Source organism: Mustela lutreola, chromosome 3, assembly GCF_030435805.1.
Source record: "Mustela lutreola isolate mMusLut2 chromosome 3, mMusLut2.pri, whole genome shotgun sequence".
In the NCBI taxonomy this organism is placed as follows: Eukaryota; Metazoa; Chordata; class Mammalia; order Carnivora; family Mustelidae; genus Mustela; species Mustela lutreola.
Window position 1 is genome coordinate 145,750,635 of NC_081292.1, and position 25,615 is coordinate 145,776,249.

The 25,615-nt window shown below is 37.7% G+C and overlaps 1 protein-coding gene across 1 annotated transcript in view; it reads left to right on the forward strand.

Annotated features, from left to right (window-relative positions):
- LRP2 (LDL receptor related protein 2) overlaps positions 1–25,615 on the forward strand; it is a 200,754-nt gene that overhangs the window by 69,235 nt on the left and 105,904 nt on the right. The window contains exons 10-19 of the mRNA XM_059167105.1: positions 3,164–3,292; positions 5,116–5,285; positions 6,852–7,069; positions 8,147–8,353; positions 10,380–10,582; positions 12,416–12,556; positions 14,235–14,438; positions 21,306–21,498; positions 23,123–23,248; positions 24,300–24,430. Of these exons, the coding sequence (XP_059023088.1) occupies positions 3,164–3,292; positions 5,116–5,285; positions 6,852–7,069; positions 8,147–8,353; positions 10,380–10,582; positions 12,416–12,556; positions 14,235–14,438; positions 21,306–21,498; positions 23,123–23,248; positions 24,300–24,430 (1,722 nt within the window). The remainder of the gene's footprint in view (positions 1–3,163; positions 3,293–5,115; positions 5,286–6,851; positions 7,070–8,146; positions 8,354–10,379; positions 10,583–12,415; positions 12,557–14,234; positions 14,439–21,305; positions 21,499–23,122; positions 23,249–24,299; positions 24,431–25,615) is intronic.

Genomic DNA, 25,615 nt, shown 5'->3' on the forward strand with positions numbered 1-25,615 from the left:
TTCTTAGCACCCCCCTCTTTTGGGGGGGCACTTTAGCATCTAGATAGCACATTTTCCAACACTTTTTTCCCAAGGTCTAAGTCAGTGATGAGCTTTGGGTTAAAAATTCCAAGTGTCTAGGGCTACTTGTATGTCAGAGGTCTGGGGCACTTCGTTTTGCAATCTGAAATAAATGAAAAACTGTCACCACAAGTTTTTTGTACATTTAGCCTATTAATAAATGTAATATAGAAAATTCCAGTATTATGCTGCGGCATAATTTCAGGACTTACAGAACACACCCAGTTCACATAAGAGGTGGTGTGATCTGATACTGTGTCACTAGTTTTAACTCTCATAGTGGACATTTTTAATCCCTGCAGTATGTGCCTGGGACGTTAGTGCATTAGCTTCATTTGGAGATGAGCTCAAAAGTCAGCGATTTGAGGGCTTTTGTGTTAGGCCCCTTGCCACCTACAGAGATTTCTTCTGTGATTCTTCCCTGTTTTCCAAAGAAGTGTTCTTTGCCCCTGAGTTTTGAAGCTGAGTTTATTTCGCATTTATTTCAAAGAAGATTATCTTTTGCTTTCTTGGTAAAGAGAACTCGTTAATTTTAATAGGTGACATTATAAAACTGGTTACACTTGTTTCAGCTGGGGTTTTAGGGGAAGTAGTTCTTGTTTGTTCTTCGAAGCATTTCAGTTCTACAGATACTCTCACTATGCCTGTAATACTCTACATGGCTTCAGGTGTTGGAAACCTATGCGACATCTGTCATCTTAGACATGGCTCCCCAGTGAATGCCTCGGTGGTAATTAAGAATAAAATTGAGTAATCCTGACATGAAGTCTTGTGTCCTTCTACCATTCATCTGCCTCTGGTAGTCTTGACCTGGCCATGGAGCCTCTGAGGCGTGCCGAAGCAGTTTACCCAGGGTTATTGTTTCTGATTGACGGGACATGCTGTTTGGTGACGGAATGACATCGTGATGCAGAGTTAGGGCAAGGAGGTCATTCAGCATGGGGGGATTTCAGACAGCCAGAGGGATCAGAGATGTCCAAGGGGGTCCAAGCTAAAAAGGGTTTTTTGAACTATTTTCAAAGTAGTATCTGTTGGTGCAAGGCAACAAAGAATGAAAAGGAAAATAGGTAAAGGTAATGGGATGGGAGTTCGTATTATAAAGTGGTGTTTTAGGGATTTATACAGTTTCCTCCACTACTATTCTGTTCTCAGGAAAAGCCTCAAGTCTACTTTCATTTTTCTTGTTTTCACTTTGGCTAGTGATGGATTTTAATTAGCCTTCATTTTCCTCCATAATGGAGAATATACTCTTACTCAGTAGTTAAAAGTGACAGTGATTTTATACTCATTCAGATGTTAAAGTACTTGTAGCCCAGGTGATAGGACGGGTGCTTGGACCCATGAATTCCTAGTTATGACTTCTTTACCTTTTGTTTTCTTCTGCTTGACATCAGAACTGCTGCTCCCAGGGTGGCTTCAGACCCTTTAGCATATTCTCATCAATCTTGCATTCAAAATGAGGTCATGACATTCTGGGAATTTGAGGATGAATATCCTGTACTTTCGTTTCTACTGAGGCGAATCCTCAGGTGGTGCTTTCTCAGGGCTGAGGCAAGGACACAGAAGAGATAAATCAGGAAGGGCCTTTTATTTATACCCATGTGCCTTTCACCTTGTCATGTCCAAATTGGATTAATTTTTTCCTTTGGTTAGTCACAGTTCTTGGAAAGAAAGATACGGAGGCCAGTGTTGTTACATCTGGTCTTGAGGGAAAATTGGAAGCAAGAGCTTGATCCCAGGACTTTCTTGAGCTTTGTAACTAGGGAGTTGTGAGGTGGTGGGCCATCCAGAAAGTAGGGTAGAACCCGATTCCCAACGCTGACATTTGCTGCAAGGGTATTCAGATTCAAGTAATGTGGAGAATTTTAGACCTGAGGGCACAGTGCTTTCAGAAATTATAATTTACTGAGAACCTATTGGTATAGACTGTGATGGTCTTCCTCCCAGGGAAGGCCACAAGGTGAAGGAGGGTGAAGAGTGGATGTGAGCTGGGAGGGTCAGTGAAATATTTGGCACCAGTCTACCAAGATAGGATATTCTTTGTACCCCTTAAGCTGTACGATCTCTGAGAAAGACCCTTTATATCTTGCGTTGTCCCACTCTCTCTCCCATGTTGTATTGTTTGTATGTTAATTTTACTGAACTATTTTGAACTGGAACTACTGTGACTATAAACACCCCGTCATGTAATGGCTTCTCAATGAATACTTATTAACTGAATGAATAATAAGTTAATGAATAAGTAGAAGAGGAGATACTTGTCATGTCTTAAGACTAATCTAAATTTAATTTTGGTTGTAAGTTTTGACATCAGAGGAAAGGTAGCTAGCTGGGGAAATGAATCTTTCCAAATACTTCATGGCAGTTACAGTTTGTCTTCTTGAAGGGTTGGATATAAGGCAGGTCTTAATTTATTCTGATGCAGCACTGTTCAGTAGAACTTTCTGCAGTGGTGGAAATGTGCTGTACCTACATTTCCAGTATGGTAACCACTGATCCCATGTAGCTTTTGGTCCCTTGAAATGTCGTGAGACTAAGAAACCGAATTCATTTCATTTTAGTTAATCTAAATACAAATTTAAGAAGCCATAGTGGACGAGTGGCTATTACACTGGAAAGCACAGTTTTGAAGGGAAGAATTTACAAATATTTTCATTCAGCCATTTTGTAAAGCATTGAAATATTTTATATATTAATATTAATTTTATTAATTTATCACAGAATAAATAGTATTTCTATTAATATTAATAAATATTAATATTTGTATTAATATTAACATTTATTAATATGAATAAATCAAATGCAATACCATGGGGCTGTGAATCTAAGCAGTGCTGTGCATCTTCTGTAAAATTAATCCTTGTGTAGATTTAAAAAAAAAAAAAGAACTTGAAATGCTTTTGGATTTTCTGTACTGTGAAGATGCCTGTTCTGAATTCCTACTTTTTATTGTATGCCTAGAATCTGTGCTACCTCCAGAGAGGGTGCTTATTTAGATATGAGCCTCAGCACATTCTTGTATAGCTGGTCAAAGGTTTTTGTCATAGTGCACTCAAAAAATGCTGGTAAAGGCAATTACAAATGTTTATTTTCCATGTGGCAGATTTTAATGATTGCCAGATATGGGGAGTTTGTGACCAGATGTGTGAAGACCGAATTGGCCATCACCAGTGCCACTGTGCAGAAGGGTATGTCTTGGAGCATCAACGGCATTGCAAAGCTAATACTTCCTGTAAGTAAATTCAGGACACTTGCCATACCACTGAACAGGAAACTTAAATGATGAATATCCTCCTTCCATAACAGATGACAAAAGAAATATCGGCATTTATGTGGATAGTAGGGTTTTATCATCACAGATTAGGAGTGGACCCTGCTGCCAGAAGAAAGGGTCCACATTAATTTTGTATTTTGATTATTAGGACCAATTTATGGATTAATCATGACCATTTGTCATTTTTTTAAAAAAAATATTGTTGCTTGTTCACTTTGTTTCTGAGCTTTTGTGTCAGCTGCCACATTTAATTGTGGAATATATTTCTTTTGCCGATTTTAGATGACTTGGACATTTACATTTTAATTAAATTACCACAAACATGGGTGACAAGTATCTATAGAAATAATTTTGGCATTGTTTATGAAAAATTTAGGATTGATTCAAAATAGACCTCTGAAATTTGGGTTGGAATTTTGAGGAATGCCTTCACTCTGGGTGTTTTGTTGGAAATAGTCTAAATACTGTAGTACCAGAAAGTCATGGGGAAAATCTGTTAAAAACTGATACTCCCCTCCCCACCCCCTTATTTTGTCATACATTTCTGGATAAGATGATCTTTATTCCTTTTTTCCAGTTTTTTTTCCCTTTTTTTTCTTCTTCCTTTTTTCCTCACACATGATCTTGAAGTTCCTTTGGTGGCCTTCTGAAATTTATCTGCTCATAGAATTGATGAATGGCCCATTTCCAGGTTATTTTTGTGTTGAAATACCTGATTTACTGTCTATTAACTTTTTGGTACAAGTGATTTTTAACAAGTAAATGTATTTACTTTTGAAAGGATAATAAATTCAAATGTTCAAAAATTATAAATTACAAAAATGTCTTTCTCCATCTCTGTTCCTCTCTGACCAGTTGTCTCTACTTCCCCTCTCCCATGATTAACCATTGTTTATTTTAATTCTAGAGACTGTTACATTCATAAATAAGAATGTACAAATACAGGTATCTAAGTCTATTTTTTGTTTTTGTTTTAGTTTCTTTTTTCCCCCCAAGTTTTTCATTTAATTTTCAGTTAGTTAACATACAGTGTAATATTAGTTTTAGGAGTCTAATTCTGTTTTTCGGATTATGGGAGTATACGACACATGCAGTTCTGTATTTTGCTATCAGTGTGTATCCACATAGAGACCTCTTCCTCATTCTTTTTTTTTTTCCTGGTGGCATAAAATTCCTTTTTTTTTTGATGTACATTATTTATTTAACTAGTCCCCTACTGATGGGCTTTTGTATCATTTTATTTTTATCCTTTGCTATTGCAAATAAGACTGCAATGAAAACCTTGATATTCCTGCATCATTTTACATGCTTGTGAGTATGTAGGTAAAGCTTATTTGGATCCATCATTGCCATATTTTCACACAGTGATTTTCCCAGAAATCCATAAAATACGTTCTGTGCTTTATACAGTCTGAAGTTCCTGGGTTAGATGCCCATATCATAGAGGATTTTTGAAAATACCTGATGTATTCCTCTTTGTGTCACTGTAAGTATGTTGGACTAGCAGCCAGAGCACTTGAGTTCTTGGTAGACTGTTCAAACTTAACTGTGATTCTGGACACTTCATCAAGCATCTTCGTGCCTCTCTGTGCCCATCTGTAAAATGGGTAGAATGACATCTATATGCCTGCCTCAGAAATTCATTTTAAAATCAAATAAGATAACATAGAAGAAGCATTTGAAAAGGCAGGAATGTATCCGTTCTAAGTTTGCCTGAAAGGGTGATACGCGTACGTTTGTTCTCTTGAAGGAGTGATAATGCCTTCCTTCTTCACATTTAGCTGAGCAGGCCTCCGTTATCTTCTCCAATGGTCGGGATTTGCTAGTTGGTGATATTCATGGAAGGACCTTTTCGATGCTGGTGCAGTCTCAAAATCACGGAGTGGCTGTGGGTGTGGATTTTCACTATCATCTACACAGAGTCTTTTGGACTGACACTGTGCAAAATAAGGTAATTAGAAATTTCAGGAGTATAGCTTGGGAGCTGATAGAACCCCAAGAACAAAGTGTTGATAGCTTTTCATTTTTGGGGGGAGTGGAAAGGAAAGTTCTTTTGTTTTCTAACAAAAAAGGCCCTTGAGATATTTTATGTTAATCAGCACCTTTTCCATGCTATACTGTTACATGTGACCTATTAAACAAAGCAGTCTCTTATATGGATTAGCCTTGAGCAACTTTTAATTTTATTCGAAATGGAGTCCAAAAGCCTAATTAAAAGAAAGAGTAGACATTCTTTCAAAACTGGATAGACATTTGGTAGTAATTTTTGAAACTTGATCATTTAAAATGTAAAAAGTGCTCTGCTTCCTTGGATGATAAAAATCAGATTTTACCTGCATCTTCTAAATGGAACTGTAATTGAAGATTGGGTAACAAATATTGATGGCATTTTGTTTAACAGCCATGTTTCAATACGCTGTCTTATTTGGAAAGTATGATAGATTTAATTGCAACTTGGAGTGATGCAACAGAGATTTTTAAAACATAAATTTTAGAGAACTGTAAAGGGTTATGACATTTTATTTCTTCCTCTTACATTTCCTTGTACTGTTAATAAAATTTTAATTCAAATAAGTGGTAACTTGCATAGAATTTATAAAAGTTGCAAATTTGGATTATTAACAATTCTGACTTGATTACAGCTAAAAATCAAACCATCATCACTTCCTCCACAAAAAAATCCATTTTCTTTAATTAAACTTTCAATAGCTACCAAGAATTAGAAATGCAATATTAAAAAAATCCAAACTTTTTTTTTTTTTTAAAGATTTTATTTTATTTATTTGACAGAGAGAGATCACAAGTAGGCAGAGAGGCAGGCAGAGAGAGAGAGAGGAGGAAGCAGGCTCCCTGCCGAGCAGAGAGCCCGATGCGGGACTTGATCCCAGGACCCTGAGATCATGACCCGAGCCGAAGGCAGTGGCTTAACCCACTGAGCCACCCAGGCGCCCCAAATCCAACCTTTTATAGTTGCCTTGCATATTACTTTTAAAGAAACTCTTTTGGGGCACCCGGGTGGCTTAGTGGGTTAAAGCCTCTGCCTTCGGCCCAGGTCATGATCCCAGGGTCCTGGGATCAAGCCCCGCATCGGGCTTTCCACTTGGCTGGGAGCCTACTTCCCTTCTTCTCTCTCCGCCTGTCTCTCTGCCTACTTGTGATCTCTGTCAAATAAATAAGTGAAATCTTTTGGGGTGCCTTTGGCTCAGGTCATGATCCCGGGGTCCTGGGATTGAGGCCTGCATCAGGCTCTCTGCTCAGCGGGGAGTCTGCTTCCTCCCTCCCTCTCTGTCTGCCTCTCTGCCTACTTGTAATCTCTGTCAAATAAATATATAAAATCTTAAAAAAAAAATTAAACTCTTTATCCCCCCCAGTAGCCCAGAATGTAAAATAGTTTTATTTATTTATTTATTTAGTCTAGATGACTGATTGGTACAACATAAATAGCTGTACTGAATGAATATAGGAAAACAATGCCAAAGTTAATGTTTAAGAAGTGTAATTTTGGGTTTTCTTTCAGGTTTTTTCAGTTAACTTTGATGGCTTAGACATCCAAGAAGTTCTTTCTGTTGATGATCCAGAGAATCTAGCTGTGGACTGGATTAATAATAAACTTTACTTGGTAGAGACCAAGGTCAGCCGCATAGATATGGCCAATTTGGATGGAAGCCATCGGATTGTCCTTATAACTGGAAACTTGGGGCATCCTAGGGGAATTGCTGTGGACCCAACTGTTGGGTAAGTGATATGAAAACATACTGATTTTAGTATATTTGAAGCTTTGTCTCTTCCTATAGGTAAAACATCCATTGGATTAATTAAAGGTTGGTTCTGATTTCTTGTAGGGTCTGTACTCTCAAACCCATGATTATTTTATATCTCCATTCATAAAAGCTTTCAGTGAGTACATCTATTGGTGTACTAAGCATACATGATTTTTTGGGGTATGGATTTTATTTTTGGTGTTTGCCACATTTGCCTGGCCAGGAGACTGGACTCTGTGTTCTGACTCAACCTAGTCATATGGTTACAATTAAATGTTACTTTTGATTCACCATTATCAAGATGATCATTCTACCATGATTTAGCTGCATTTTTTTTTTAAAGAGGGGAAAGAAGATGGGAGCTATCCCTTTTATCACTTCCTGTTACAAACTGGGATTGAGATGACAGTGAGAATACCTCATTACCTCAGTGTGAATCACCACATCAGAATTGATAATGGTCAGTCATCTCCAGGTGTAAATTCAGATTTTCCTAATGTCCACATTTGAGTGCAGTTACAGGAGACTTAGTTCTTTCCTAGATTTTCAAAGTTGGTTCTTAGAGTGTTTATGTGAACTTCAGGCTACTGAAGGGTTGGTGAATGGTGCTTATTCATTTCACCTTCATGATATCTTGCTGTCTTTCCTTGAAAATAATGGATATGTTCTCTAGACTATGTCTTACAATGGGGAATTAAGGAGGGAAATGATTTGATAGCTTATTTTAAAATTCATTTGTAAAATTTCCTGGATTTAAAAAAGAGAATGAATGGCAGAGCCAGGGGTCAGGGGAGAAAGTTAAGAAGATGGATATGAATTTTGAGGTTGCTCTATTAGTGCAAAAAATTTTAATAGTTGCTACTTGGAGTTGTTGACTCTCCTGATTGGCCCTCATAGTTTCTGATTTTTTTCTTTGCTGTTCTATACTGCCATGTTCTCTAATCAGCTAGAGGAAATTTCCATTGATCCAAACATGCAACCTAAAAAGCAACATTTTCCAGATAAACTTGTAAAATAACTGACTTTCATCATTTGTTTGTCTTTTTTGTAGTTATTTATTTTTCTCAGATTGGGGGAGCCTTTCTGGGGAACCTAGGTTGGAAAGGGCTTTCATGGATGGCACCAACCGTAAAGACTTGGTAAAAACAAAACTGGGATGGCCTGCTGGGATAACTCTGGATATGGTATCAAAGCGTGTTTACTGGGTTGACTCCCGTTTTGATTACATTGAGACTGTAACCTATGATGGAATTCAAAGGTAAGAAGTACTTTTTAATATTAAGCTTTATAAGTTTGGGGGAAAGTACATAAAATTTATGGAGAGGGACACAGAGGGACCAGAATTAAAATACTGCTTTGTTGATTGACATTACATCTTGAATGACTTCCGTGTTGACATTTGTGTTAAGTGACATTTTTTAGGGGGGTTGTTGTTAACTTTCTTCAGGTCCATAATAGCATTCATTAAATATTACCTAGAGCATTTGTTCTTTGATTTCTCCTCCCCAACTTCTCCCCAACTCCCAGATAAAGCACGTTCTTTTCATTAACTCCTGAGTCCATTTATTTCTCTGGGTCCCTTATGGTTTATCTCCAAAGATCACTTTATCTTTTAGCTTACTAATTTTCTCCCAGTGAATAAATGTTTTATTATTATTATTATTATTTTTAAAAGACTTTATATGTTTATTTGGCAGACAGAGATTACAAGTAGGCAGAGAGTCAGGCAGAGAGAGGTGGAAGCAGGCTCCCCGCCGAGCAGAGAGCCCAATGTGGGGCTTGATCCCAGGGCCCTGAGACCATGACCTGAGCTAAAGACAGAAGTTTAACCCACTGAGCCACCCAGCTGCCCCAATAAGTTTTATTATTTATTTAACATTAGCTGGTGGGAATTAATCGGTCTTTACGTATTTACAGTTTCAAAGAGAGGAGTACCTGGGTGGCTCTATTTTGTAAGGATGGTATCACAGCCTGCCACTGGATTTCATATTCTTAGAACAATTTCTACTTGGTTAAATGAAGTAATTGGGTATTAAGACTACCACTTCTCATCATTCAAACTGGTTCCCTGAATGAGACTGTGAAAAAATTTATTGAGAAAATACCAACCCAATAAGTCATACAAAAACAATGAGAAATTTCCTAATTTTTTTTCTCTTCCACAGATATTTTACATTATTTTAGATAGTATAAATGTTCTTATTCTAAGGTTAAAGTAAAACATAGAAACCTAACAGTCAACGGAATTTTAGAAATATTTGAGCGCTTTGCTGGTGTGAAGAAACATCAAAGAGCTATTAAAGCTCATGAGTACAGCTGAAATCATAAAGTCACTGACTATTGGCTTTGCCAGCAGGTGGCATTCAGGGTTCTGGAATTTGCTAACTGAAAAGGAGAAACCATTCTCTAATCTTAATGTACCATGTCATTATTAAGTGTTTTAAAGTGTGGGCTAACTTAGGTTTCTCCCCCCCACTCCCCATGTTTTTGATGTGTTTCCCAGCCTTAGTATCTTCAGTTCTGTTCTTAGAGGCCTGTTGTGCTTTTTAGTTTTCAGAGGTGTTCAGATTTTTCTTTAGGGTCTTTGTTTTTGCAAAGAGGAAAAAAGAGTTTTCTTCTGCCAAAGCAGCATTGTTCACCCGTACCTCCACTGGAAGTAGGATGCGTGGACGGTTTTACCAAGCACAGGGGAGCAGTGGTAGCAGTATTTTTCAGTTTCCCAAAGTGACATCAGGAATAGGTCTGTGTGTTTGCTCTGGGTTCAACTCTTCTGCTCACTCTCCTGCTTCCTTGATGCTAAGAAATGGTTAATGGTACAGTGTGTGAGATATGTTGAAGTTACCTGCTACGACATTTACATTCCCTTGTTACCCTCTTTCATCTGTGGATTACAAAATGATATTTCACAGCTTAGCCATTGCTCGCTCTTTCTTTCTTTCTTTCTTTCTTTCTTTCTTTCTTTCTTTCTTTCTTTCTTTCTTTTTCTTTTGGTGGGGTAACCTTACTAGAATGAGAAGCATGTAAAGAACAGTCATTTTTCAAAAAAATCTGGAACAAACTAGGACTGGGACTGAATTTTATTTTCAAGGGCTTTTCCCAAGAGACCACATGAAAATCTTTCTATCAAATGGAGGTCGAAATATACCCACATCTTAAAATGTATTTTTCTGTATATCCTTGTAACAATAAATTACTTAGCCTTTTAGGCATTTACTTGAATTAATTCCACCTTTAATCAGAATGAAGGAAAACAAAATGTTTGTGATACACATCTTTTGTAACAGGAAGACAGTAGTCCAAGGAGGCTCACTCGTTCCTCATGCCTTCGGAATAAGTTTGTTTGAAGGTCATATATTCTATACTGATTGGACAAAGATGGCTGTAATGAAGGCAAACAAGTTCACAGAGACCAGTCCACAAGAGTACCACAAGACTTTTCTGAGGCCCTTTGGAGTGACTGTTTACCATTCCTTCAGACAGCCCTACGGTATGGTATACCCAGGACAATGGAAACCCTGCTTAGTACTGACCTTGGTAGAAAGGTTTTCTCAGTGCTGTGGATGTTAATGATGAGTGATCTCATGAGATCTGGGTGGCATTTTCAAATACATGATGGGTTATCTAGAGTGTTAACCTCTGTGAAATTGGCTGCATAGATCATGGGGCCTTCTGAAAAAAATTGATGTATTTCAGAGTTACAATGCCAAATCTACAGGAAACTTAGAGATGTATTTTACATACATTTATTGGCACCTGCAATATGCCAGGTTCTGTCTAACTGCTGGGGATGGATAGCACATGAACCGAACCAAAATATATTATACCTTCATTTTACTGGGAGAAATCTTGTATTCAATCGGTTAATATTTAGGTTAAGGAAACTGAGGCCTAGAAGAAGAAACTAACATGCCTAAGTATTTAAGGTAGTGTCAGAGCCAATTTCTTCCTCTTCTTCTCTGTTGAATATGTATGAAACCTGTTACTTCACTTGCATCGGGACTGTCATAGCCGTCGGTGTTTGACGTCTCATAGGTTGGTGACTTATCAAAGTAAAGAAATACTTTGATTTAGACACCATTTAGTCTTCTATTATTTTATAGCAAGTCCTGTTTGTGTTTCAAGGTTTTAAATTGACAGGACTATTGCAACTGTATAGAACTCTTTTCTGTATTTGCTCATGCATCAAAACAAACAAACAAAAGAAATATAAACTGTATGGATAGAAAGTTCAGTATCATTAAAGAGTAATTCAGGGAAAGGCGGATTTTACTTTAAAACTCCCATATTGAGTGGTGGGGTCTTACTTTAGAATGGAGAAAGACCATAAATTAATTAGGTTGGTATATATATATTTTTAAACAGAAACCAACCACTAGAACTGATACACTGAACAATACTCATTTCAGTGTAGTCATCCTGAGATAAAGTGTTCTTCAGCTGAAAATCCATACTACACCTGAAAACGTTTTGGTAGTCTCTATTTGGATTAATCAGTTCATGAGCTACTAATTCCTGTTTGCCCTTGACCAAAAATACTACCCAATTTTATCATCCAAATTATTTGTTTGTTGTTTCCCCAAATCAGTCCACCTGAGAAGGTAAAGAGACTTGTTTTGTTTTCATTTATTACTGTTGTTGTTATTATTATTTTGTAAAGAGACAATTTTAAAGAATAAGTCAAGGGCTAAGAAGACAGTTTTCAAAGCAGATAAGACTTTGTTGGCTGAGACAGGCTTTGTGTACAATGAGCTTTTTGAGTCCCGCTTTGAGAATGTGTTTTAGAAGTATAAACTGGTTTATATTGCAGGCTTGTAGGGTTTTGGATTTAGATCTGGATTTGAGTTCTGGTTTAGCTGCTGAATAATATTGGACAAGTTGTGTTACCTTCTGAAACTTTGGTTTCCTCTTTTATAAAGTTGGGATAATAATACTTTGCTCTTAGAGTCATTGGTTGTAAGTTGCTTTACTTAAAAAGCACGCATCCAGTGAGTTACAGCTACTTACTCTATCTCATGAATGTCCAAATAACACTCAAGGTTTTTTGGGGGAGGCAGTTGTTTTTAACCACTGAGGCTAGCAGATGTGATTACCGTGGGGAGAAGAACTCCCAGAGTTACACAGCTGTGGGAATCCTGTGTGTTGCCACGACCAGTTTGAGGGTAGATGGGAGAGCTTAAATGGGGTGTTTATAGCAGCAGCCAGCAGGAGCGTTAGAGTTCCATTATTTTGTTTCATGTACCTGGCTCAAAGTGGTTTCAAGTATCTTGGGTAATCATAACATTTCTAATTGAGATTTAACCCTGTGTATTTTTTCCTCTAGCTAGCAATCCATGCAGAGATAACAATGGCGGCTGTGAACACATCTGTGTCCTCAGTCACAGAACAGATAATGACGGTTTGGGTTACCGCTGCAGGTGCAACCTCGGCTTCAGCCTGGATGTGAATAACCGCCACTGCGTTGGTAAGAAATCCTTCGAGGCTGTGTCTCTGGTAGGCAGCAGAGTGGTATGTGCAGCTTTTGGACTGGGTCGCCTTCCTGTCCTACTCCTTCATGGTGAATAACCATTTGGTAGCTGAAAGCGTCTTCCTCTGTGGGGGCACCATTCCCTTGACACACAGGGTTTGAAGATGTAAATTTCTGTTCTTTGGGCCTTTCCTTTAATTGCACATTTAGGATTTCCTTGGGACCCCCTTTCCCCTTTTCTCCTTCCGGAAATATTTGTCTCCTTTCAAAATTATGCTTTTGAAATTCCATACAATTTAATTTTGAGTTTTCTCTGCTACGTATACCTTTTCCGCTTTAGACGTTAGCCTTCCCTTTATTGGGAAGTACTTCCCGTTCCTTCTGTTACCCTCTCCTAGTCAACTGCTTCTGCCCCTCCTGGGACGTGGTTGCACCTCCATCCCGCTTGGCTTTACTGCTGTGTGCAAAGTTTGAACTTACTGTTGGGGTGGCCCATTTCCTCATCCAGTTTTTCACTTTTCAGCTCAGATTTTCTCTTTTTATATCTGCCTCTGTCTCCAGGATTCAGTTATTCCCTCACGCACTTCTTGTCCTCCTCTTGGGTTGCCTACACATCTGCTCGGGAGTGGGCTGTTGCCGTGCCTCTGCTGATGACGAAGTGTACACTCCTGCAATATTTGGTTTTCTTTTCTTCCCTTTGAAAACTCTCCTTTTTAATGCCTTTGAAAACTTCTTGCTCCCCAGATGGTACTGCTTTGGGCTTGGTAATGTAAGTTCTCTAATTCTAACTGAAACTACTTTGTTCACTTTGTGGGTGATTCTAGATTCATGTAAAAAACACTGTCTCTGGCTACTATATGGACACCACATTGTCTAATAATTTTACTTTTAACTTTCTGCAGTTTTTATCTTTGTCTTGGGTACACCTCCTTCATCTCTCTCTCTCTCTCTCTTTTTTTTTTTTTAAAGATTTTATTTATTTATTCGACAGAGAGAGATCACAAGCAGGCAGAGAGAGAGAGGAGGAAGCAGGCTCGCGGCTGAGCAGAGAGCCCGATGCGGGGCTCGATCCCAGGACCCTGGGATCATGACCCAAGCTGAAGGCAGCGACCCAACCCACTGAGCCACCCAGGCGCCCCATCTCTCTCTTTTTGATTTCCTGACATACTCTTACTATCTCCTTCTTTGATTTTTAAAGTCACTCCTTTTCTCCTGTTTCATCTGTTTTTCCTTTCTCCTCCCATCTTTCCTCCTTTACCTATTTTTAAATAACTTAGCTGGTTGCTCTTTCTCGAGTCTTAATACCTTAAAAACTACAGTAGGAGTCGTGATGTAGATCTCTATAAAAAAGTTAACCCCAGTCGAATTTTGATGAAATTACTCTGTAGTTCATTTAATAATAAAATGGATCACAGGGACCATGTTTTATATAAATAAATTTTAAGGATAAATTTCTCAAGAAGAAGTAAGATTATAATCGTTGTATCACCTTCATAGCTGCTTATCTTTTCTTCCCTCTCCCCATGATTGCCCACATTATTTTTGACAGATTAGTTTTTCATGTTGTTTTCAGAATTACAAAATTTGCTTTATGGATATATAAATAATTTCTCTGGAATTGAGGGAGGACAAGAATCAGGCTATGGCCAATTGCGTTGTGTTCTTCTTCCTACAGCTGTTAAGCAATTCTTGATCTTTTCGTCGGAAGTGGCTGTTCGTGGCATCCCATTCAACCTGTCTACCCAGGAAGATGTCATATTTCCAGTTACAGGAAATCCTTCTTTCTTTGTTGGGATTGATTTTGATGCCCAGGAGAACACTCTCTTCTTTTCAGATACATCAAAAGACATGATTTTTAAACAGAATATCAATGGCACAGGTAAGAATACATTAAAATTTTTTTTGCATGGTTTGTGCATTTTTAAATAAGAGTACTAAGAACTTATGTAGCTTGCTAAATACTTTCAGTTCAGAAAAAATCCATTGCTTTTCCCATGACTTCAGTTAAAACAAATACTTCCTTTAAGAGTGTATTTTTAACAATGAGAAATAATAACATCAAAGAAGCTGACATTACATAAAAGAGTCAAGTGTATGAAAGTCAGTAATGGGTTAGTTGACTAGACTAGGTGCTTGATATTACAATAATAAAAAAACCCCATGTTTATATGGGAATACAGATTTACTATAAATTTTCAGTTGATTGGGATTCTGTTAATATCTTTATGATCATCACAGATAATTATGGAAAATCACTCTTTACTGCCTGATACCTTATTGAATGATGGCATAACTCAGTATTTTGATTTTTTAACTTACTGGAGAATTCTACCAAACATTGAAAGAAGAGTTAGTATGATTCTTTTAAAACTCTTCTAAAATATTTAGGAAGGGGGAATACTTTCATAGTTATTTTATGAAGCCAGCATTACTTTGATACCAAAACCAGATTGGGATACAATAAGAAAAGGAAACCATAGACCAATACCTCTGATAGATATTGATGTAAGAATTCTCAACAGAATATTGCAAACAGAATTCAAGAACATATTAAAAGGATTATACACTGTGACCAAGTGTGATTTATCCCTGGGATATAAGGATGGTATAATATATGCAAATCAAGAAATGTAATATGTTACACCAGTAAAATGAAAGAAAATCACATGGTCATCTCAATAGATGGAGAAAAAGCATTTGACAAAATAAAGCATACTTTCATAATAAAAACTCTTAACAGAGTGGCTATAAAAGAAAAATACCTCAATATAATAAAGGCCATGTACTGTATAGACATAGCTAACATTATACTTAATGGAGAGAAATTGAAGGCATTTCACCTAGGATGAAGAGCAAGGCAAGGATGCATCTCTGTCACCACTCCTGTACCATATAGTACTGGAGGTCCTAGCTAGAGCAGTTAAGCAAGATAAAGAAGTAAAAGGCATCCAGATCAGAAAGAGAGAAATAAAAATGTAGGTATTTGCTAATGATATGATCCTGTATATATATAGAAAATCCCAAAGGATCAGTCAAGAACTGTTGAAATTAATGAATTATTTCCACAAAGTGGCAGAACACAATCAATGTACTGAAATCATTTGCATTCTTTTACACTAATGATGAAGCATCCAAAAAAGACGTAAAGAAAAAATTCCATTCACAGTAGCATCAAAAATAGTAAAATACTTAGAAATAAATTTAACCAATGATGTGGAAGATCTGCACAATGAAAACCACAGAACTTAGGTAAAAGAAATTAAAGAAGACAGAAATAAATGGAAAAACATCCAGGTTCATGGACTGGAAGAATTAATATTGTTAAAAAGGTCCTACTACCCAAAGTCATCTACAATTCAATACAGTTCCCATCAAATTACCAAAGGCATTCCTCATGGAAATAGAAGAAACAGTCCTAAAATTTGTATGGAACTATTAAATAGCCTGAATAGCAAAACCAATCCTGAGGAAACAGAACAAGGTGAGACATATCACACTTCCATTTTTCAAACTATACTATAAAGCCATACATAGCTACTGTAATAAAAACAGTATGGTATGGGCACAAAAATAGACACATCATAGAACAGTGGGACAAAATAGTCCAGAAGTAGACCCTAGCATATATAGTCAACTAATATTTGAAAGGAGATTCAAGACTAACCAATGGGAAAAGTTTCTTCAACAAATCGTGCTGGGAAGACTGGAGAAACACAAGTAATAAAATGAAATTGGACCCCTATTTCCAAAGGCCCACATAAGTCACAAAAAATTAACCAAAATAGATAAAAAACTTAAAAGACTGATACCTGATACCGTAAAACTCCTAGAAGAAAATGTAGGGAAGGAGTTGATCAGTTCTGGTCTTTGCAGTAATTTTTTGTGTGTGATGTCAAGCACAAATAACAATAACAGCAACGATGAACAAATGAGACTACCTCAAACTTAAAAGCTCCTGCACATTAAAAACAACGAAATGACCACCTACGGGATGGGAGAAGATATTTGCATGCTATATATTATATAAGGGGGTCAGTATCTAAAATACATAAAGAACTCAGTCTCGCTCAATAAAAACAACAACAACAAAAATCTAATTAGAAAGTGGACAGAAGAACCAAATAGACAGTTTCTCAAATGGAACATCAAAATGACCTACAGATACATGAAAAGATGCTCAGCATCAATAATCATTTAGGTAAATGCAAATCAAAACTATAATGAGATAGCACCCGAAACCAGTCAGAACGACTAATGTTGAAAAGACAAGAAATAACAAGTGTTCATGAAGATGTGGAGAAAAGGGAACTCTGAATTATTGGTAGGAATGTCAATTGGTGCAGCCACTATGGAAAACAGTATGAAGTTTCTTTCAAAGTTTCTTTCAAAGTAATTCTATAACTGATATTTGTCTAAAGAAGATGAAAACATGGGTGCCTGTGTGGCTCAGTTGGTTAAGCCTTGATCCAGGAGTCTCAGGATCAAGTCCTGCATCAGGCTCCCAGCTCTTCAGGCAGTCTTGTTTCTCCCTCTGACCTTCTCCCCTCTCATGCTCTCTCTCACTCTTTTTTCTCTCAAATAAAAAAATCTTAAAAAAAAAAAAGGATGAAGAGACTAATTTGAGAAGATACATGTACCTCTATTGTTGCAGCCTTATTTATAATAGCCCAATTATGGAAATGGCCGTGTCCATCAGTAGATTAATGGATAAAGAAGATGTCACACACACACACACACACACACACACACACACACAAGCACACACAAGCACACACACAGAGGAATGATATTCAGCCATAAAAAGAATGACATTGTGTGATTTGCAACAACATGGATAGAGCTAGAGAGTATACTGTTGGGTGAAATAAGCCAGTCAGAGGAAGATAAATACCATATGATTCATTCATATGTGGTATTTAAGAAGCAGATGAAAAAGGAAAAAAGAAAGAGACAAAGTAAAAAATAGACTCTTAACTATAGAGAACAAATTGATGATTACCAGAGAGGGGATGGATGGAGGGATGCATGAAATAAGGGAAGGGTAACCAGATAAGAGTGCACTTATCTAGTTGAGCGCTGAGTAATATACAGAATTGTTGCATCACTATATTGTACGTGTGAAACAAATACAGCAGTGTATGTTAACTATACTGGAATTTAAAAAATTCATCTTCCTCTGTTTCCTTTTTATTTAAGTTCCTTTTTGAAGACTTTATTTATTCATTTTAGAAAAAGAGAGAGAGAGAGAGTGCATAAGCAGGGGAAGAGGCAGAGGGAGAGGGAGAAGGAGCCTCACTATTGAGCTGGGAGCCTAGCAGTGGGGCTTGATCCCAGGACCTAGAGATCTTGACTTGAGCCAAAGGCAGGCACTTTAACCATCTGAGCCACCCAGGTGCCCCTCCGTCTTCTTTTTTAATTTCAACTTTTTTTTCCCCATGGTGGAAGCTTTCTTCAAATTTCTGTGATTCTTGTTTAATATCTTATTGCTTAATAAGGGCACGTCTATAAAAGCTACCAGAAGGTCTGTCTGTATGTATGAGTCTCATTAGTTGGTGAACTTCCTGTGATGAGGCAGCCTTTCTGTTGGGGAGCTTCCAAACATTGATATTAGTAAATGATGTTAATGAATCTTTTTCTGGAGATAGTCATTTGTCATTAGTAGATGTCTCCATTCTCCTTGGTGTGGGGAGTAAGAGGTGGTGAGGGTAGCTTGCAGTCTTATGTTCTAGAGAAGTACAGAGGACAGGGAGCTGAGGACCCTTCAGTTTATGAGTCACACAATCCTCCGGTATTCAGTTCTGTTCCATCCCAGCATTCCCTTGTGCACTGTAGTATCCTTGAGCCCACAGCATCTCTGCATCAGTTCCTCCAGAGAAGATGTCTGATCTGGTCAGAGAGGTAGGTGGAAGGGAGTGGCATAGAAGTTTAGGCTCTGAGAGGGATCTGGTGGTGTAATTGCTCTGGATACCAACTTCTAAATAAGCCCCTCAGTTCCTCACCCCTCCTATTCTCCTAATACCTCTGAGAGCCCATTTGCTGAGGCTTCTGCATGTGTGTGTGTGTGTGGGGGGGGTCTTCCCTCTGCTGGCACTGAGTTTGCAGCTTTCTCCCCCAACTTAATTACTATCCCTCTAATCACTTTGTCTTCTAAACCATGGAAATCTCTTACCAGTTGTCCCTGTATTATCATCTTAAGAGTTTGGAAGGAAGGGGCACCTGGGTGGCTCAGTGGGTTAAGCCTCTGCCTTCGGCTCAGGTCATGGTCTCAGGGTCCTAAGATTGAGCCTGGGGTTTCTGCTCGGCAGGGAGCCTGCTTCCCCCATTTTTTCTCTGCCTGCCTCTCTGACTACCTCTCCGCCTATTTGTGATCTCTCTCTCTCTCTGTCAAATAAATAAAATCTTAAAAAAAAAAAAAAAGAGTTTGAAAGGAAGAGGAGAAAATGTATGTGGTCAGTCTTCTACTTTGAACCAGAGTGCATCTTCTCTGGGGACCAGAGTTAGTTCCTCTGTGGTTGGAAGACTGCAGGCAATCTTAGTTCTCACCAAAAGTCAGTGTTGGGTCTCACAGCCCCATCTAAGCTCAGTCTCCTACCGGTGTCTCACAGCTTAGCTCCCTTCTGCTTTGTCAAACTGGAATGCTCATCATGCTTTTTGTCAGTTTCCAGTCTACATGTTGAGCAAGTTACCTTTTAAAATATTCTGTAGTCAATGGTTAAACTTTCTATGCTTTGGTGAGGGAGGTATTGCATTGCTCTTTTCCAGGGAGAGGAATAATTGTTGGTGAAAACGTGTAGAAAATGAGTTGTCAGAAATCAGTTAAAGTCAAGATCAGTTGAATGAAGCTCAGGAACTCAGATATGCTCAAATCTCTCATCCTAAAAATTTAACCCACTTGCCAGTTCCTGTGTCTCTCTAGTTACTGCTCTCTCCACTGTTGGTTTACATGTTCCTGTTCTCACTTCCACATTTGTACTTGCCACTTATTTCTCATGCCATCTCAATCTGCCAACTATGTCACTTGAAACCCTTCTCATCTTGGTCACCTCCAGTCTTGTTTTCTTCTCTTTCTTGGCCATTTTTTTTCTGGTGCTCTTTACACGTCTTTCCTTCTTTTCCTGTTTCCTAAACAACTGTATTCTCTGGTGTTTAGCATTGGTTCTCTTCTTCTTCATCTTCTGCATGACTTTGCACCTTCCGTGTCTTTGATTACTGTTTATGTAATGATTTATCAATCAGTGTGGGGAGACTTATGATAGATTTTCCTCCTAACCTGGGGAATGAAGGAAAGATCAAGAAGGCTCTTTCAGTTGATGATATAAATCTCTTTCTGAGCTCTCTAAGGTTCAGCCGTATAATGCCAACTGCCTTGGATATCTCTCCATATATCCCACAACCACCTCAAAACCAAGAGGTCTAAGTGGACACCTGGACCCAGTTTCTCACAGACGTCCTGCCTTAGCATAGAGCATGGCCACTCTCCCTTCCCCTCTTATTCTTCCATTCCTCCCAGGATCTGGTGGTTATCTAGACTTTTCCCTTTCTTTTAGCCTATGTCATTAACGTGTTAACTTTGAAACGTGGAGTTCTCAGTCTGTCTCCCTCTCACCTCCAAGCTTTCGCTTTCCTATAGTATCCAATTCAACACTTCTTTGGGAAAGTTTTCCTCATCTCTACATTGCCATACGCTTCATTTGGAGTCTGTGTTTCATATCATTCTGTGCATACCTCTGTCATAACACCCATTACTCTTTGATTTTTGCCCCCTGGCTCTGTCCCACTTCATTTATAAATCCCTTGAAGGCAGTGTCCACACTTCTTTCAGGCTGCTTCACTTTTCTAGGACTCAGTTTCCTCATCTGCAAAATAGAGATACTAGTAATACCTTGACTGAACTAATGTAAAGGTGGATGAACCCATGTAAAATTCTTGGACCACTTCCTGGCTCATAATTAGTGTTCAGTGAAAGCTATTATAATACTGTTAGCAATACTATGTTTCCTAAGTATCTAGTTACGGTGTCTAGCACCGAGAGGACTTTTCTTTTTATAATTCACTAAGTAGATGAATGGAAAAGGCAGTAACATTGGTTGTCCTACATCAAAAAAAGAGTTGTCTTGTACTGTGACTTAGATTTTCTTTAGCAAAAATAGGAAAAAGAAAGGATAAGACAGAAAAGTTTCACAAAGAGGAAAGTGGTCTTTTTTCTCCCAAACCCAGTTCTGGTTTTCTTTTGGTATCTTCACTGGTCTTTTCAAAACGTGGCAACTTAGAGTTTTTGAAATGCCGTTGATGAGAAGGTTGGGCCATCCCACCTCAAAGATCCCTCCCTCCCCCAGTCGTACCTGTCGGTGTCAGCTTATCAGAGCTGTCTGTGGGTGGTGTTTGTGAGTATGTGAACTCAGGTATCTTCTCTTCAGATGTTCTGCAATGAGAATTTTTAAATTTTTTTTCTAGAAGGTTGACCAGGGGAGTAAATGTAGGGCATATCATTTCTGGTTCTGTTTATCAGAATCATTTCTGTTCTTTGAGATCCAAACTTCGGGGAATGGATAGATTCTAGGTTGAGAATGAGATAGATTCTATCTCATGTTTTTGCTCAGCAGTTTAGGTTTTTTTTTTTTTTTTTAAAGGAATTCCATATAGGTTACTGAAATATACTGTAACTCTGACACTATTTAAATATGCAGTAGCAGGAAAATGTATGTCATAGAATATGCTTAAACTCTGTCCATATTTCAATTTACAGGAAGAGAGATTCTCACTGCCAACAGGGTGGAAAGTGTTGAAAGTTTGAGTTTTGACTGGATTTCAAAGAATCTCTATTGGACAGACCCTTCTTACAGGAGTATCAGTGTCATGAGGCTAGCTGATAAATCGAGACGTGCAATCATCCAGAATTTAAATAACCCACGATCAATTGTAGTTCATCCTCTCGCTGGGTAAGTGTGTTCATGTTCCCTGAAGATCTTGGAACGGTATGTCTTTTAAAGTTACGGAAAAGTGGTGCCACAGTTTTTTGGCAAGTTTAGCAAATGTAGGATAGAACTATATAAATTGAAATCACCTTCAATTTTATCCCTTTAGCATAAGCTTACGTAATCACTTTATCTCTTTGAAAACACTTTCTCCTTAGTTTCAGCTTTCCCAGTCTTCACTAAAATTTGGATTTTTTTTTTTCCACAATTGAAGAGGACCAACAATGTGATACAGATTGAGTAGAGAAGGATTGAATGTACAGTGGAATTATCAGGAAAGGCTCAAATTCTTCCCCTGCTTTAATGTATTGATATAAAGCGTAGCAAAACTTGCTTAATCATTCAGTAGTTTTCAGACTAAAAAGTCTTTCAGACTACACACTGATTTCATGTTTAACCATTCCATGACTGGCAGTGTCAGACAAAAACAGTTTATACTATTCTTTCTAGGTTCTAATCTTTCTAATTTAAATATGGTTTATAGCTAATATGTTTGTTTTCAACAGGTCTCAGCTGGGTAGTTGTAGTTGAGTGGAATTTAAAAAAAAAAAAAGAAAGAAAGAAAATGTGTAGGAATTCACGAAAGCCTGACTCATGGAGGGCGCATAGTGAGCACTTCACATAATCTTGTCTAATTCAAAAGCTGGTTTGTGAGCCGGGTAGATGACTGCCTGTTAAGCCATAGTTAGGATTCAGATTCCAGGCCTACTTTGACTACAAAACCTTTGTGTCTAAGAACTCTGTATGCTGCCTCTAGAATGTTTATTTTGTATTTAAATTTTCTCCCTGTGAAATAATGTAAGAAACATTTAAAAATTGGTGATACTATTAATAAGAAATTGTATTGCCGTGTAGAGAGTTGATTTTCTAATGAATTTATCTTAAACCAAATCTTTGGCATTTGGTTTTGAAAAGCTGTTAAATTCCTTTCCTACTGACTCTTCCATTTAAAAGAATATGAAGTCACATTTTAGAAAGTTACTTTTGGAAAAGATCAATTTTAATTTCTAAGGCTCACATGAAAGAGAAGTTTTTTTTTCTCCTAGATTTTTCTTTATGTTACTCCTCAGAATAACACACACATGCCTTGGGTAGAGATTGTATGAAAGTTATGTTGGTTTGGGTGCACTCTTCAGTTGGCGGAGCATGTGACTCAGTCTTGGGGTTATAGGTTCGAGCCCCATGTTGGGTATAGGGATTACTTAAAAAATAGAATCATAAAATGTAACCTGAATTATGTCTTTTTATAAAAGAATCTACTTGATGACAATAGTTTTAGCTCCTAGGTTTACCACAGTGGTTCTCTCCTCTGGATGCCCATTTTAATGCCATTTGTATTTGTGACTTTGGTTATATGTCGATAACCAAACTTTTAATTAAGAGACCCAAAAAACAAGAGTTAGATCAGTTGTATACTCAGTCTGCTTAATAGGCAGATTTTATTTTTTCTGTATAAGCCCAATAGCATATACAGAAAATGAAATTAGTTGTAGCAAGTCTCTGGAAAATCTGAGTTTGTGCTAAATCTCTCCAAGTCCTGTAGTTTGTCCCAGTGTTAACATGTTTGATTTATTACCTCTTTTTTTAGGTACATATTCTTCACTGACTGGTTCCGTCCTGCTAAAATTATGAGAGCGTGGAGCGATGGATCTAACATTTTGCCGATAGTAAACACTACTCTTGGATGGCCCAATGGGTTGGCCATTGATTGGGGGTAAGTAGGAATCATCCCAAATTACTGAGTTCCCACTTACTGTGACATAATTATTAAACAATATAATGTAGTAAGGAAACTGGTACTACTTGCACTCAAGATATTTTCACATCATTGATTGGTGCTGGGAGAAGGCTATAGAATGATACAAGGATGCAAACATAGTTGGCCAACTTCTCCTGGGATGAAAACTAATGCACTGCATGAATATTCTGAGGGAATTGATAGAGGAGGCAGAATAATAGGACCTTTGAGAGGTCAGTACAGAGGAGGCAAGACCCAAATCCCTTTAGATATAAGATAGAGATTTGATGAAGTTCAAGTCGTGTAATTTTCATAGAGGACATCTTGAGGATAGGCAATCTTTTGTGTCAATTAATCAACAAATGCATATTTGCACATGTATGTACTCTGGGAGAATTTTGAAGTATAAGAGAATTCTCAGGATATTAATGATCTTAGAATATAGCAAAAGCTATCAGGGTAAAAAAGCTGACAGACATGAAATGCCAAAGTAGTTTATAGGAGAGACCAAAGAAAGAAGTATATTTAGCCTTTTAAACATGGTTTTCTTAACTTGTGGACTTAACCAGGAGAAAAATGAAATACCTAACTTGAAGATAACAACATCTTAAGTTTTCTTTTTCTTTAAAGATTTTATTAATTTATTAGAGAGAGAGAAAGAGTGCATGAGCAGGAGGGAGGAGCGGAGGGAAAGGGAGAAGCCGACTCCACACTGAGCAGGGAGACCCATCTGGGGCTCGATCCCCGGATCCTGGGATCATGACCCAAGCCAAAGGCATATGCTTAATGAACTGAGCCACTCAGGCACCCCCATTTTATGTTTTCTAAGATAATTAAAAAGCACTTTGTGAAAGTACTTGTGTCAGGGGGGCATACAACTATTAGATTTTTAATGAGTATAATTTAGTTTTTAAAAACTTTGCTTAATAAATGTTTCAACTGAACATACCATTTATGAATGCCCTCAGTGTAGAGGATGCATTACTAGTTTCTGGATGACAGATAACTAAGTATTTTATCATTTTAGTGCTTTACGGTTATACTGGGTAGATGCCTTTTTTGATAAAATTGAGCACAGCACCTTTGATGGTTCAGACAGAAGAAACCTGGGCCATATACAGCAGATGACTCATCCATTTGGACTTACTGTCTTTGAAGGTATGCTTTGAAGCAATAAAAGTGTGTTGTTTTATACTCTGCAAATTGTTGACAGTGGACTCATCCTCATTTGACAGTCTCACACTTCCAGAAAAGTTGGTTACTTTAGAATATGAAAAATGAAAATGGTGCTATTATGTATAGACTAAATATTTGGGGGTTTTTTGTCTAAACATTTCACTGTTAAGGTGTATTTTTCTTATAGATGCTTTTAGATAATAATTGGTAACTAAGTAGGTATAGCATTTTGTAGGTTGCATGTATTATAAAGTTTAACTCCCTGAGTACTCTTTTACATAAATATCCCACAAGGAAATAGTAAACTACTGCTTTCATCATTTTCAGGAATAATACAAGAGCGTTTGTGGTAACCTGTAATGTTTTGTTGTTTTCTCTATGAATGTCCTCAGATTCGCTGTGGAAAAACCATTACACATATTTACCAACTGCATAGTTACTGAATGACTCTGAAGCTTTTTAGACACATGTTGAGTAACTGATACAATTGTTACGTAGAAATGTTAGAACATGGCTTGTGTAAAATAGCAAGATGTACTTGTTTTTTCATCAACCTTTCTAACAATTGACTGCTGCTAGTAAAGATTGTTGGGGACATGGAATTCTGGGAAGCTACAGCCATCGGGATCACACTGATGTATCCTTCCCTCTTGAGTGAAGGCATGGTATTGTGGGTTGAGTTGCTGGGAATAAGAACGTGGCTTGGCACTTGTGAAACAGGTGGTTTGTCGAGTCTTGAAAATAAGGTTTCTGTGAATGATTGAAAAGTTTGTGCATTGCACAAAAGTGCCAGGTCAGGAGGGTGAGGGGACACTAAAATCTACCATGGTTCTGTTTGAAAAAACCAGCATTAGTCCAGTTAGAGATCCCATTTTGGGATCCACCAGAGGCCTTAACCCATGGGCTAGTTGTGTCCCTGGTTGAAACTTCCTACTCTGAAAAATCAGCCAGGTGCTTTTAAAGACTAGACACTGACTGTAAATCAAAGACTTTCTCCCACACATACAGTGTGGAATGATAACTAGTAAATATATTGCATGTTCCATCCTGCTGTCCATTTATCTATGGAGGAGGGCATGGTATTTAAAAATATTTTAAAAATGCTCTTGAAAGAGTAAGATTTTTGATGAGATGAGTCAGTTATAAATACTCATCCTTCCTCTTTAT